General features: G+C 37.0%; 2 protein-coding genes across 8 annotated transcripts in view; one reads left to right on the forward strand and one right to left on the reverse strand.

The window, feature by feature from the left end:
* LOC119502886 (collagen alpha-1(XIV) chain-like) overlaps positions 1–14,750 on the reverse strand; it is a 209,276-nt gene that overhangs the window by 31,263 nt on the left and 163,263 nt on the right. The window lies entirely within an intron of this gene.
* Positions 3,870–14,750, forward strand: part of LOC119502887 (CD209 antigen-like protein E) — a 31,547-nt gene continuing 20,666 nt past the window's right edge. Inside the window, exons 1-7 of one of the 3 annotated variants that reach the window (XM_037794166.1) lie at positions 3,870–4,191; positions 4,912–5,031; positions 6,410–6,499; positions 6,598–6,660; positions 9,494–9,636; positions 10,866–10,981; positions 11,751–12,190. In XM_037794166.1, coding sequence (XP_037650094.1) covers positions 4,035–4,191; positions 4,912–5,031; positions 6,410–6,499; positions 6,598–6,660; positions 9,494–9,636; positions 10,866–10,981; positions 11,751–11,877 — 816 coding nt within the window. In that variant the 5' untranslated portion in view covers positions 3,870–4,034 and the 3' untranslated portion in view covers positions 11,878–12,190. Of the gene's footprint in view, positions 4,192–4,911; positions 5,032–6,409; positions 6,500–6,597; positions 6,661–9,493; positions 9,637–10,865; positions 10,982–11,750; positions 12,191–13,883; positions 14,041–14,750 lie in introns of those variants that run through there. The other 2 variants (XM_037794164.1, XM_037794167.1) reach the window with 2 other exon arrangements.

Genomic DNA, 14,750 nt, shown 5'->3' on the forward strand with positions numbered 1-14,750 from the left:
GTCATTTGAAATATGCCAATAAAACACTTGATGTAACACAGAATGGGAGAAATTTAAATCGAGTTGTTACTACCAATCTACTGAGATGAAGAACTGGACAGAGAGCAGGAAAGACTGTCAGAGCAGAGGAGCAGATCTGGTGGTTATAAACAGCAAAACCGAACACGTGAGTGTCTGTTGACGTGCTTATGTCTGTCCGTGCATGTACAGTATGTCTGTGTTATTTGCATGGCATATGTTTTTGTACATGCAGATCCTTTTTGTGTGTCTGTGTGATTATTTGTAGTGCTTTTGATGCCTGTCATCACTTCATCATTGACCACCAAAATCTAATCACTTCATCTTTGAGTCCAAATGGACGTTTTTGCCAAATCTGAAAAAATTTGCTCAAGGTGTTCCCGAGAATGGGACTGATGTGAGGTAACAGTGACCTTTGATACAATATAGAAAGTATAAACTAATTATTTCATATTACACATACTAATGGTAAAAAAAAATTATAACATTATTAATAATGAATAAACATTATCAATTATCATTTAATTTTTTGTTAACAGTAAAAAAAAAAACATTAACTAAGTTTAATTAACTATCAATTTACCATTTATAAATGATGGTTATTATAAAATGTTACCAATTTTTCGTAGTTTCAGAATAAAAAAAGTACTTTTCATCGCGGTATTTCTTTCGATTTTTGCTTCATCGCGAAGGATTTCTGTCCTTCAGTGATGGTTAAAACATGAAACATGTATTCACGACCACAGAAATATCAGTGTATCAACAGAGGATTCATTATCTGCTCTCTTTCAAAATTTTCAGGATTTTGTCAAGGAGTTGATTAAAGCTGAAGCTTTCTGGATCGGTCTGAAGGCAGAGACAAACAAAAAATGGACAAGCGAATGGGAAGTTGAATGGAAATGGGTGGACGGATCATCAACAGAAACATATTCATGAGAATTCTATTTATTTTTTTAAAATCATGATATATCAGGGTCATTGTTTATAGCTAATAGTTGGAAGAAATTGAAAACAGAAAAATCAAGAAAGACAAAATAACAATAAAAAATCAAATTGGTCATGTTTTCAAATAATGTTAGTGTTTTTAATTCAATATTTTAATTTTAAATTAGCACTTCCTCACTCACAGATAATCAATGAACAATGCAACCCATGGTTTTAAATTGACATCAAAGCAAATTATGATTACTATGATTTTCATCTTCACACAATCTGAATCAAAGAACTGAATTTGCAATGACTTGTGCCATTTTGTTTTGCTCATATTCAATAAGTCAAAAGGTTGAAGCCACTGATCTCGGCTCCTGACAGCTCAAGATAATGAACTTGCAGTCTATTCTTCGACCACATGGGGGCACCGACATGTTCATATGAATCCTCCTCTGGGCTGCCCTCTTCAAAGCCAACCAAAAAATAAACAAATTGTTCAAAAGAAAAATAAATCTCATTTCACTTTCTGAAATTCTTCTTCTATGGTATACATACCAGTTGAAAGACATAAGGAAACTAAATATCAAGAGGAGTGTCAGTCCTGAATTCATTCTATGAGAGTTTCCAAGCACAAAAACTGCATTATTATATAAATAATCTCTCTTTTTTTAGTGGCTTTTACCCGTAACAATGTAATGTTTGTTCTACAGTGCCTGGAAGATGGGCGAGAATACAAAACCTGAGTATGACACCAACTCCACAGCATATATTGATCTGGACGGGACCTGGCGCCAAACCAACGGTGGATCCAAACGATGGATCTGTGAGAAAGTGATCTATCGAGACTAACATGTACGCCGTGTAACTGTGATGTAATTGTGTTCATTGCATTGTCATTTCTCCCTCACTTTTCCAATAGTTCCCTCGCTTCAAAAACAACATAATAAAGGCAAACGTGAGAAAATTAACTGATCTGCATTACTTTGAAGTGACAAATTTAAAAGTACAAACAGTCCAAAATGTTGAATTAAAAAGAACATAATATTAGAAGGAAGGTACATGCAGAGTAGTGAGCTAGACGCTAGAGGAAAGGTCAAGCAGTGTTCAAAATTAAAAAAAGGGTCATCCACTGTGGTGCATTAACCCTCTGAGACCCACATTAGACTGGTTTTTGTCTTTTTTTAGGGGGAGATAGCAGGTCAACAGTAGATGTCACATAGAAGTGGTGTACATCATCTGAAAACTGGGAACCTGAAGATTAATCTGAGATGCAGCTCAGCACTGTGTGTCAAGTTGCTGTAGTGATAGGAGTATATTCTGCCATCCCCATGCTCTATTACGTCTCATAACTTGTTGCAGCAATTTTTGGGTTGATACCATTTGTTACACAGATTTGGTGCTAAATTTAACAATTTTTTACCACTTGAGAATTGATAAAAATGATTAATAATCCCTCCAAATTACCACATTAAGACGCCAAGACCATGAGGAACACCATAGAAAAAGCCATGCTGTGATTTAGGATCAAAAACTTTTGACATTTGGAGATTAGATTTATTGTCTAATACACTGTTCCAAATCAGGATATCTATTTTAGTTGATCAGCGGTCAAATTTTAACCTCATTAAATGTAACAGTTTCAGTTTTGGCAACAGAAATAACTGAGAAAAGAATCATTTCCTGTTTTGGCCAAACTGTTAACCTGCTGTGTGTGTGTGTGTGTGTGTGTGCGCGTGCATGTATGTGTGTTTGTGTGTGTGTGGGGGGTGAGGGGGGTGAAAAAACTCCACTCTCTCTCTCTCTCTCAATTTTCACTTTTCTTTTGAGCAAATACAAAATATAATATAAATGAATAATATTAAAATAAATTATTTAAATAACAAATAAATCAGGGTTTTCTCAAACACTGTTCGTAGCCATGTAATTTGAATACATCTCATAAAATCAATTTGTTTGTAATACACGTAATTGTGAACCAGGAAGTATAAAGAGTAGCAGGTAGGAGGTCGGGATGGATGGGTGGATCTAAAAACACCGGACTTTGTCCAGGAGGCCGGTGAAGGAGGTTCCATGTGAAACCAGAAGTCAACTTCACATGACTTCCGTACTTAAGTTACACAACTCCCAGTGTTATTCTTACCCAATCCGCCATCTTTTCCTAAACCTAAATAAGTAGTTTTTGTTACGTAACTTCCGTATTTAAGTTATGCCGCTTCCGGCGTGGTGTAACTTAACTAAGATATTTCTTGAACCTAATTAAGTAGTTTCGCAGCCTAAACCTGACAAAGTTGTTTCCTGTTAAGACAGAAGTTTATTTTGAAAAGACTGAAACGAAAAATTGACGCTGAACATTCGTAGGAAAACACCCGAAAAAATGGGGAATAACTTTACGTAAGATATCATATGAACCGTTGTATGAGAATAGATCGATTGAAATATTTAATTGTGATTTAACACACATTATTTATCTGTTCAAAATGTACCTTAAAGGGAGATTTGTCAAGTATTTAATACCTTTGTCAACATGGGAGTGGGCAAATATGCTGCTTTATGCAAATGTATGTATATATTTATTATTGTAAATCAATTCTCAACACAAAACAATGACAGATATTGTCCAGAAACCCTCACAGGTACTGCATTTAGCATAAAACAATATGCTCAAATCATAACATGGCAAACTCAAGCCCAATATATATACAGTATATATATATATTTGAAGGTTCAAACTTCATTTTAAGGTCCAGGTTAGAATTAGGTTTGGGTTAGGGTTAAGGTAAGGGGCTAGGGAATGCATTATGTCAATGAGTGTCCTCACAAAGATAGAAGTACACGACTGTGTGCGTGTGTGTGTGTGTGTGTGTGTGTGTGCGTGTGCGTGTGTTGATACTTCCTTTTTGTTCTCTACTGAAACCAGACAGAAGCCGGGCAAAGCAACACGGGCAGCAGCAGCATGAGTACAGTATATTACCTTATTGAATTTATATCTACGACAGTTAGTACCGCATACTATACTAGTAAAACATTAAAGTTTTACAGCAGCATTGCAACCAACCAAACGGTTCAATTGTCTCGGTCCTCTCAAGATGTCCTCAGATATTTATGCCAAACCAGATTTAACAAAGAAGGTGAGATACAACAGAAAGGTACAGGACGAAGAGTGGGAGGAATCGGAGGTTGTTATCTACGAGAGTGCAGACGTTATCAGAGATGACCACGCTGATATTCAGTCACACAAAGGAGGTAAGTGAGAAATTATGACAAATCGATATTAATAAAAAAAAAATCATTGTATGTTGGTGGTTTTTCCTTTAAATCATGTTGGACTGATGTGATGATGAGACTCATCTTTCCAATGACAAAGGAGCTGCAGCCCATCAGCATCTCTGTTTGTTTCTATAGACCTACATGTACGCTATGAAACCTTGTGTTTTACAGCTGTTTCCTGTAGTTAGTTATGCTGCTGTGATTTGGTGCCACTTTATTTCAAATTACCACAAAATTTCTTTTTTTAAACACAAACTTGTTTTGGGCATCATTCCTGTTGGTTATGAGAACATTTAACAAGCATCATTTCTGAGAACTGAAGAAGCACTAACTGGTAAAGACAGCTTCACAAGAGAGGTGCAAACCACAAGACAGGAAGGGAAAGGAAGTGCAGCATGACAAGGTCAGTTGAGCATCATTATCAATTCAGAGAGAACGGAGAGAGACACTGAAGAGGGGGAGGATGCAAAGTTGTACGTCAGTTGTACATTTAAAAGGTCCGTTGTAACTCAACATTTGAGATGAGTTCTTGTTTGTTTTACTTTAATAACTGGTTTACATAAGTGTTGAAATGTGTCTGACGGATGTCACCCAACCACAGTCAAATGTTATCGTAACAGAGGGAAATGTTAAAACTATGACATCCATGTTGGTTCCCTTTAATGGACCCGCTCTCTGTGTGTTTTGTCACTTCAGGACCGCTGACTGAGAAACATCCTCCAGCCGTCCAAACGAGGCCTTTCAGGCCTGCTGCTCTCTGTCTGGGAGTGCTGTGCTTTCTGATGATAATGGGAATCATCTTCTTATCCGTACAGTGTAAGATAAAATACAACACCCAACAACTACTGGGCACAAAGTACTGAACCAATAGTGTACTGAAATGGTCTCATCTTCAGGCTTTAAAGGCACTTGATTCAACTGTTAACTGTTGACTATTGAATGGGCGTTATCGCTCGCTATAAACACCATAGATGTGGGTCAGTAGGGGCCTACTATGGCTACTACGTTGTAAAAGTGAAAGTGAAACTTAAAAGCAACATGTTCTAACTTGGGCTATCAAAGTTAACATGATAAGAACGTGTTAACTTTGTTTTAACGCCACTAATTTCTTTAACGTATTAACGCAATCAATCTTTCGGATGTTGTAGCAGGCTAGAGTGAAGATACTGGCATCATATGAAACTAGAAAACCTACAGAATCCATCGGTACCAACCATGTCATACTAGCTCGTAGTGAAGGAGGTTAAATAACGTTCCAAACTCAACACTGTCATGGCCATTTTCAAAGTGGTCCTGTTGACCTCTGACCTCAAGATATGTGAATGAAAATGGATTCTATGAGTACCAAAGAGTCAACATACAGAGGAGGTTAAAGGACAGGTACACCAAATAACTGAATCCCAATTTAATAGCGATATTTCATTATGCACAGGATGTACCTTAATTCGGTCTTCAGTTTAAAGCAGAATTATTTGCTGGTGTTGGTCTGTTTCTTACTTTGTTATTGTCACTAGATATTTCTGTCATTTCGGAAAAAGACGAGCTGCAGACCCGATACGACCAACTGGAGACCAGATACAACCAGCTGGAGACCAGATACGACGAGCTGAGCAACAACCACAGCCAGCTCCAGGAGAAAGTTTCAGGTAAGAAAGGTTTCAAAATACCATAATACACAGGATCTAACCTCACACTGCATATTAAAAAAGCACAAATATTTTCACGTCTAACTTGTTTTTTGTAAAAGTGAAATTGAAACTTGGGCTGTCAAAGTTAACACGATAATAACGTGTTAATTTGTTTTAACGTCACTAATTTCTTTAACGTATTAACCCAATCAATATTTAGGATGTTGTAGCGGGCTAGAGTGAAGATACTGGCATCATATGAAACTAGAAAAACCTAAGGAATCCATCGGTATCAACCATGTCATACTAAATTGTAGTGAAGGAGGTTAAATAACGTTCCAAACTCAACACTGTCATGGCCATTTTCAAAGTGGTCCTGCTGACCTCTGACTTCAAGATATGTGAATGAAAATGGGTTCTGTTAAAGGACAGGTACACCAAATAACTGAATCCCAATTTAATAGTGATATTTCATTATGCACAGGATGTAACTTAATTCTGTCTTTAGTTTAAAGCAGAATTATTTGCTGGTGTTGGTCTGTTTCTCACTTTGTTGTTCTCACCAGATATTTCTGTCACTTTAGAAAAAGACGAGCTGCAGACCAGATACGACCAACTGAGCTACAACAACAGCCAGCTCCAGGAGAAAGTTTCAGGTAAGAAAGGTTTCAAAATACCATAATACACAGGATCTAACCTCACACTGCCTAATAAGCATAACTATTTTTACATTGTCTTTCTTGTTTTTCTCAAGACTTATCATTCAACCACAGTCAGGTACAGGATGAAGTAAAGCAGCTGAAGGGCAAAATTGAAGGTGAGAGAAGTTCAAAAACAGTAAACAGTCCCCGTTTGCATAAACTACCTTAAGTTTCAGACTTAAGTTTGTTTCTTATGCAAAATATTTCCCTAAGCTAAGGAGCTCATTTAGGAGCATTGCATAAATCCTCTTAGGTTGTCCCCTTACCTAAGTGTTTAGACTAAGGCTTTGACGCTAGTTACTGTCGAAATACACCACATGTGGACTTCAGTTACCATGGTTACGCTTCACTCACTTCATCTAGACAGCAGCAGCATTAATGATTTTGTCATTATAACTTCTCAAAAATGGACAAAGAGAATAAAAAAAGAAAAAAGAAAGCCAAACTGGATTGAAGGTGAAATGTACAACAAGAATATGGAAATCGCAAGCATATTATTCAAGTTCAACCCAGCTGTAGGGGTTCTACTTTGGTAGGTTTTGGTTATTAGCAAATTAATTAATAAATAATAATAGAATTATTAATATTAATAAAGATTATCAATAAACATCAATAATAAACGGGGCACCACCCTGGAATCAGGGACCAATGACCAAAACGTTAATATAGTCTCATTATATATGCTAAACTATCAATTTGGAACGTTGATTAATAATTAAATTAATAACTATAACCAAAATAGATAGTAAAGGTTGAAGGATATCGGAGTTCTTGACGTAGCAGAGGTTGGCATTATTCACTCTTGTGCAACATTAAAGAGAACAGCGTGTATATTCCACAAACATTTATTTACAAGATAATAAAGGTTCAAAACACAATATTAATCTAACTAAATAACTAAACTAAACAAACCAAACACAGTGTGTGTGTGTGTGTGGGTGTGTGTGTGTGAGAGAGAGAGAGGGGGGGGGAAACAAGATGGGTTCTTGTCTCAAAATGTCTGTATGGCCTACAAACAAAATGGCGGGCACTGTAAAACTACAAAGATGGCGGAATCAAAGATGGCGGAATCAAAGATGGCCATCAGCATGTCACCACATGACCTCTTTGTTCTTCTGAGAAGAAGGACAGAGAGGGGGGTGATGTGGGGTTAAGATTATCTGAAGCTGTATGTTTATGTTTAACTAATTCACAGTTTCTGTATGTGATCTTTATGTGTGTTAGATATGCAGTGGGTTAGAAAAGATGGTTAGTTTGCATGCAAAACCTTGTCTATGTGAAGCATAAACTAAACACATCAGATGTGGCGAAGCCAATTACCCAAAAATCAAATACAGATAAATCAACACAGTCAAACTCAATGAATAACATTAAACCAAATCAATACAAGTACTTTCTAGAAATCAAAGTTGGACAGTCTTGCTCAGCCCTGTGCGATTGCTAATGCTAAGGCCCAGTACGTTACCAATCCATGGAAGAAAAGGGTTTGTGATTCCATTTGTTGAAGTTGTGGTTCCAAGTCAAAGAGGTCGTCTTTGCTGTTAGTTTGGTGCTAACTTCTTTGCTTGATAGCTTGAAGTTAGCTGGCGGAAAGGGCAGAGCACTCGCGTCGTCTGCCGTTTGGTTCCTTGTGGCTATGTCTGTTTCCTAACAGACCATAGATCAGAAGCAGAACTGTTTTGCAAGTTCTGGACTTGAGAGCCGTTCACCTCAACCAGGTCAGCCTGGGTTGAGGAGATGAAGAGCAGAGAGAGCGCAGCAGCTCACCTCTCACACGTCAGGAGAGATGAGCAGATGAGAAGAAAGAGCTGTGGGTCACCTCCAGCAGCTGGTCAGCTTGTGTCAGGAGGTGAAGAGCAAAGAGTCGAAAGAGAAGGAACAAAGGACATTCCTCTGGTTTTGTTCTGTGTGAATTTCACACCTCTGGGTGAAATGTTACTGTAGCCAATGAGGAGCTGAGTTTGGTCCACTGACCAATGGTAAGGATCCTGAGACAGTTCACTGTGTCTGCCACCAAAAATGGCAGGTCCCTACACAGCGATAGCCAATACACACAAGCAGAGGTTGTGGCAAGAAATAATCATCCAATTCAACTGTTATCGGGCCATTTAATAGGTGTTATCAGTCAGTATAAGCAACATAGATGAAGGGTCAATAGGGACCTATTATGCCTACTACGTTGTAAAAGTAAAAGTGAAACCTAAAAGCAACACGTTCCAACATGTAAAACTGAATGAAACGTCACGTTTTGAACACTGAAAAAGGCTTCTTTAGGTTTAGACGACAAAACTATAACTTCCTCAGGTTCAGGCAATAAAACTACAACTTCTTTAGGTTTAGGAAACAAAACTACAACTTTAGCATAATTGTGTTCACTGCAGCAACTTTATACACAAAAATAATGAACTAAAATTGAAGCCTACTTGTTGATATATGCACAGTATGAGAAGGTATTATTAAAAACTATTGACGCTCTGTTCTGCAGTTTAACTGCAATAAAACTTTAATGCTCTGTGATGTTATCTTGAATTATATTTCACAAATTATTTCCCTTTTAAGAGAATGGTAAGAAAATGGTTACTAAGGTCCTTCAAGCAATGCATAAGGGAATACTTCAGTAGCTAAGGGCAAATACTTAGAGATCAACGAGTTTTCCCTTACGACATCCTAAGGAAATCATTATGGTGATTTTATGCAACTCATTTTTTTTAAGGCATCCTTAGATGAAAATTTAAGGGCAACCTTAGTCTAAGTGGTTTTATGCAACCAGGCACAGTATTAAACCAATTTACATTATATAAATTGACTCTGTCTTTACTTTTAAGTATAATTGTTTCATGCCGTTGAAATGGTTTGGTATTTGGAGATCTTTAACTCAACAGTGAAACTATTAATCAATTTGACACTGAATGACATGACATCTATCTTTAAAACATGTTTGACATTTAGGGAAGTGGTGTCCTGAAGGATGGAAGAGATTTGGATGCAGTTGTTACTTTAAATCTAATGAGAGGAAAAATTGGGGTAGCAGCAGAGAGTACTGTCAGCAGAGAGGAGCAGATCTGGTGGTCATAAACAACAAAGAGGAACAGGTGAGTGTGTTTATTACTGAGTGACTGATCTTAGATGTACCTGCCAGTGATCTGTTACTTTGGATCTGTTTCCTGTCTTGACCCTGTCAGATTTATTAGCCCGTTTGTTCTGCCTTCAGGTCCCGACTTGTAAGCCGGTTCATTGACTACTGATTCTAGTACAGTGCCTGTACTTCAACCTGCTTTGACTCTGTGTGCTGTATGCCAACAGGGAAGTGGATCCACCACTTCTCAAGCAATTTATAATTAGCAATGATAATGCAGAAGGAACTGCATGTTTAGTGTTCATAAGGAAGTTAACATTTCATTTTATCAGAATCTATTTTAAAAGAGAAATAAACTCAAATATGTTTTGAGAGTTTTTCCAAACATTTGAAATTGTCTTGTTCATTAAATGTTTATTCAAGTCTTCACACAGGGTTCTTTTAAAGTCCGTCTTGGTTTGCGGTTGATTAAAGGTAAAGAGTAAAGGTTAGCATGAGGAGAACAAAATGATATTTACTGAATGCTAACAGAGACAGATTAGATTAGATTAGACACAATTAGATATTTCTAAATATTCTTATTTGAGAGCAAAGCAGAAGGACTGTTTTTATTCTTCTGATGAAAATTGACGAATTGAATGAAAATTCAATGAACAAGACCATTTTAAATGTTTGGAAAAACCTGCAAACATTTAACTTTACTTCTCTTTTTAAAATGCATTCTGATCAAATTAAATGTTTTCTTTCTTTTATTACACGGCTTTGTCAAATACTTGATTCTGATTGGTCAATCACAGCGTTCTACAGTCTGTTATTTCTTTATAGCAGACCGTTGCGATGTATAACAGACCGTTGCTATGGACGCAGTTCTGATGTCAGACTCTGGAGGACTGTTTTGGTGTCAAATCATTGATTTCTTCAGTAAGTAGCTGTGTAATAAACGGGATAATGTACAGCTAGCAGGTCATTGTTGTGAAAGAAACCCCTTCAGGTCCACCCTTCCGTCAAGTGCCGCACCGCCCTGTCGGGGTTTATTTCACACCATAACCGGTTCGCTGTACATTATCCCTTACATGAACACTAAACATGCAGTCTCTTCTGCATTATCCTTTTCTCTGCTGATTTAAATTCCATTAGAAATATGTTTTTATTATCATGCTGCTGTGTCCAATCTTCAGTGTGTGGTCAACAAGTGGATCCCCTTCCTTTTGTTCTGGCTGATTATTGTCTCTTGTCATCTACTAGGAGTTTGTCATTCAGCTGAATATAAATGGAGAGTCCTGGATTGGTCTACGGGAAACATGGACACAAAGAAGGGAATGGGAATGGGAATGGGTGGACAGATCACCGCTGACAGAAACGTGAGGCAACCTAAAGTTTTTTTTCTTCAAACATCATTAAAATAAGTATGAAAAAGTAGAATAAAAACTAAATAACCTTTTTTATTGTATTTCATCGATGTCTGTTTTTTTAATGGACTTCAGAAATTGAATCAGATGAAAGAACCTTGATGCTTGAAGTTGCTTGATGAACCAGCACTATATCACCATACTACTGTATTCACTATACTGTAATACTCCAGGCTCCAGATCAACATGTGCTTGCAACCACATGGCCAGAGGCCAATGAGGTGCTGCAATAAAAAGTCCCAAAATAACTATTATAGATGTATATTAAAGTCATGAACTATAAACATTTAATATTTGTAAAACTTTAAAAGACTTTAAAAGCTACTGTCTGATGATGATAAATAATGTGTGACTTAATCAAAATGTAAAGTCTATGGGACAGGCTGCTGGGCTCATGAAAAGAGACACTACAGTACTAGAAAGAGGAGGCACCACCAGAAAACAATGAATGGACGTCATCTTGGTGTTAGATATCAGAAAATACATAACACCTTGTTTTCTGGGGATGATTCATTTAAGTGTAAATCGATTAAATGACTGAAAACAGAGATATAGGAGTACTGAAGAAGGTTTCATTCTTTCGTTACAATTTACAAAGCTGAAATACATCTAAAATGAGTTGTTAAGATTATTGTATTAATTACAGATAATATACATATTTGAACAGTTTTCTTCAAACTGAAAATAATCAGCTCTGTTTAACATTTTATTTGTCCTACAGGTTCTGGGCATCGGGACTGCCACGCTATAACACCTACCAGCACGCTGCAACATGCTGCAATCAGCAAGGACAATGGACACAAAGCGGATCTAATTATTATTATAAGAACTGGATCTGTGAGAAATAGATTACCTGAATTCTTTGATGACGGAGGGATGTGTAGTGTTGGGGTCATTTGTTTAGTTGTTTATTCTTTGTTGCATGTTAAATAACCTGGATTACATAGATATTGTTCCTTTGCCATAAAGTGCACAATCTGCTTTGTTGTCATCCTCAAAACAGTACATGAACACCTACTCTGTATTCCTACAGGATTATAACAATGAAACTAGGGCTGTCAAAGTTAACGTGATAATAACGCGTTATTGCAAATTCATTTTAACGCCACTATGTCTTTAACTCATTAACTTCCCATTCTTAGGTTGTAGCGAGCTCAGTTTTAAAGCTGGAGTGAAGATACTGGCATCATATGAAACTAGAAAACCTTTTTTTCGTGAAGGAAGCTAAATAACGCTCCAAACTAAATTTTGGTGAGGAAAACTGTCATGGCCATTTTCAAAGGTGTCCCTTGACCTCTGACCTCAAGATATGTGAATGTAAATGGGTTTTATGGGTACCCACGAGTCTCCCCTTTACAGACATGCCCACTTTATGATAATCACATGCAGTCTGGGAGCAAGTCATAGTCAAGTCAGCCCACTGACACACTGACAGCTGTTGTTGCCTGTTGGGCTGCAGTTTGCCATGTTATGATTTCAGCATATTTGTTATGCTAAATGCAGTACCTGTGAGGGTTTCTGGACAATATCTGCCATTGTTTTGTGTTGTTAATTGATTTCTAGTAATAAATATATACATACATTTGCATAAAGCAAGTAATTGTCCACTCCCATGATGATAAGAGTATTAAATACTTGACAAATCTCCCTTTAAAGTTACATTTTGAACAGATGAAAATATGTGATTAATTTGGGATTAATCCTGATTAAATATTTTAATTGATCAAAAGCCGTACTGTAGTTGTGTGGATGACGTCTGTGACGTTCTATGTACCCATAGAACCCATTATCATTCACATATCTTGAGGTCAGAGTCAAAGGACCCGTTTTAAAATGGCCATGACAGTTTTTCCTCCCAAAACTTTACCGTAAATTTGGAGCGTCACAACGAGCTAGTATGACATGGTTGGTACCGATGGATTCATCAGGTTTGTTAGTTTCATATGATGCCAGTATCTTCACTCTAGCTTTAAAACTGATCCCGTTACAACCTAAAAATCGCGAGTTGTGTTGGTGAAATTAGGTCTGTTAAAACGAATTTGCATTAAAGCTGGTCCATTACAAATAAATAGAATCATATCAAAATAAAGAACTATTAATACAAGCTAAAGAGTTGTTCCATATTTATTTGTGGTCATGGTAAATTCAGTATAATGTCTGTTCTGGCAGAAATAAACTGATTGGAATTAAGAGTTCGTAAAACAACAACAGCTGGGCAATATATCAAAGTTATCCAAACTATTAGTCAACTGACGCTGATATTATTTTATTATTTTGGTTACATTAATTTGATACAGCTTTAAACTGTATTTTTCAGATCTGACAGGTTGCAGTACGGTTCAGTTACACCTTCATCCTTTCATTTTTCTTACTTTATTAAACTGTTGCCTCTCAGTGTTAAGGCATCGCATCCAAATTTCTAATACTTTAATAATCTTTAAGCACAAAGCACAAATAACTGAAGCTGAAACATCATAACATTATAAACTGCATACGAATATAAGGAAATCTGGGCAAAAAAAAAGGTCTCCTCATTTGATTCTGCCCAGCTCTGGCAGCAACCAATCCAACTTTTAATTAAGCATTTTGCTCTAACAGGCTTCATAAACTGAGACACAGCTGTTTTATTTCTATGGCTTATAGTTACAACCTTCAGCATGGCTTGAGAGCCGTTTTATCTACGTATATATCCTGCCGTAGTGTGGGGGGAGTGTGAGCTGGTACTTCCTTTATGTTCGATAGTTAGTACCCCATACTATACCAGTACACAAAGTTTTACAGCAGCATAGTAACCTTTCAACACAGTGCAGCAAGTGAAGTGCAGCTACTAGTCTCTAGTCCCGGTCCTCTCAAGATGTCCTCAGATAGTTATGCCAAACCAGATTTATCAAAGAAGGTGAGATACAACAGAAAGGTACAGGACGAAGAGTGGGTGGAATCGGAGGTTGTTATCTACGAGAGTGCAGACGTTATCAGAGATGACCATGCTGATATTCACTCACACAAAGGAGGTAAGTGAGAAATTATGACAAATCAATATTAATAAAAAAAAAAATCATTGTATGTTGGTGGTTTTTCCTTTAAATCATGTTGGACTGATGTGATGATGAGACTCATCTTTCCAATCCTAGAGGAACTGCAGCCCATCAGCATCTATGTTTGTTTCTATAGACCTACATGTACGCTATGAAACCTTGTGTTTTACAGCTGTTTCCTGTAGTTAGTTATGCTGCTGTTATTTGGTGCTACTTTATTTCAAATTACAAAAAAGTTTTTTTATTAAACAAAAACTTGTTTTAGGCGTCATTCCTGTTGGTTATGAGAACATTTAACAAGCATCATTTCTGAGATCTGAAGAAGCACTAACTCTGGTAAAGATACCTTTGCCACAGAGGTGCAAACCGCAAGACATGAAGAAAGGAAGTGCAGCATGACAAGGTCAGTTGAGCATCATTATCAATTCAGAGAGAAAGGAGAGAGACACTGAAGAGGGGGAGGATGCAAAGTTGTACGTCAGTTGTGCATTTAAAAGGTCCATGGTCATGAGAACATTTAAAGAGGAAATGAAACATTCAACCAAGTTAAGCTGGTTAGGGTTAGGGTTAGGGTTAGGTTTGGTGCCACTTTATTTCAAATTACCACAAAATTTCTTTTTTTAAAAACAAACTTGTTTTGGGCATCATTCCTGTTGGTTATGAGAACATTTAACAAGCATCATTTC

This window comes from Sebastes umbrosus, chromosome 15 (assembly GCF_015220745.1).
Source record: "Sebastes umbrosus isolate fSebUmb1 chromosome 15, fSebUmb1.pri, whole genome shotgun sequence".
NCBI classification, from domain to species: Eukaryota; Metazoa; Chordata; class Actinopteri; order Perciformes; family Sebastidae; genus Sebastes; species Sebastes umbrosus.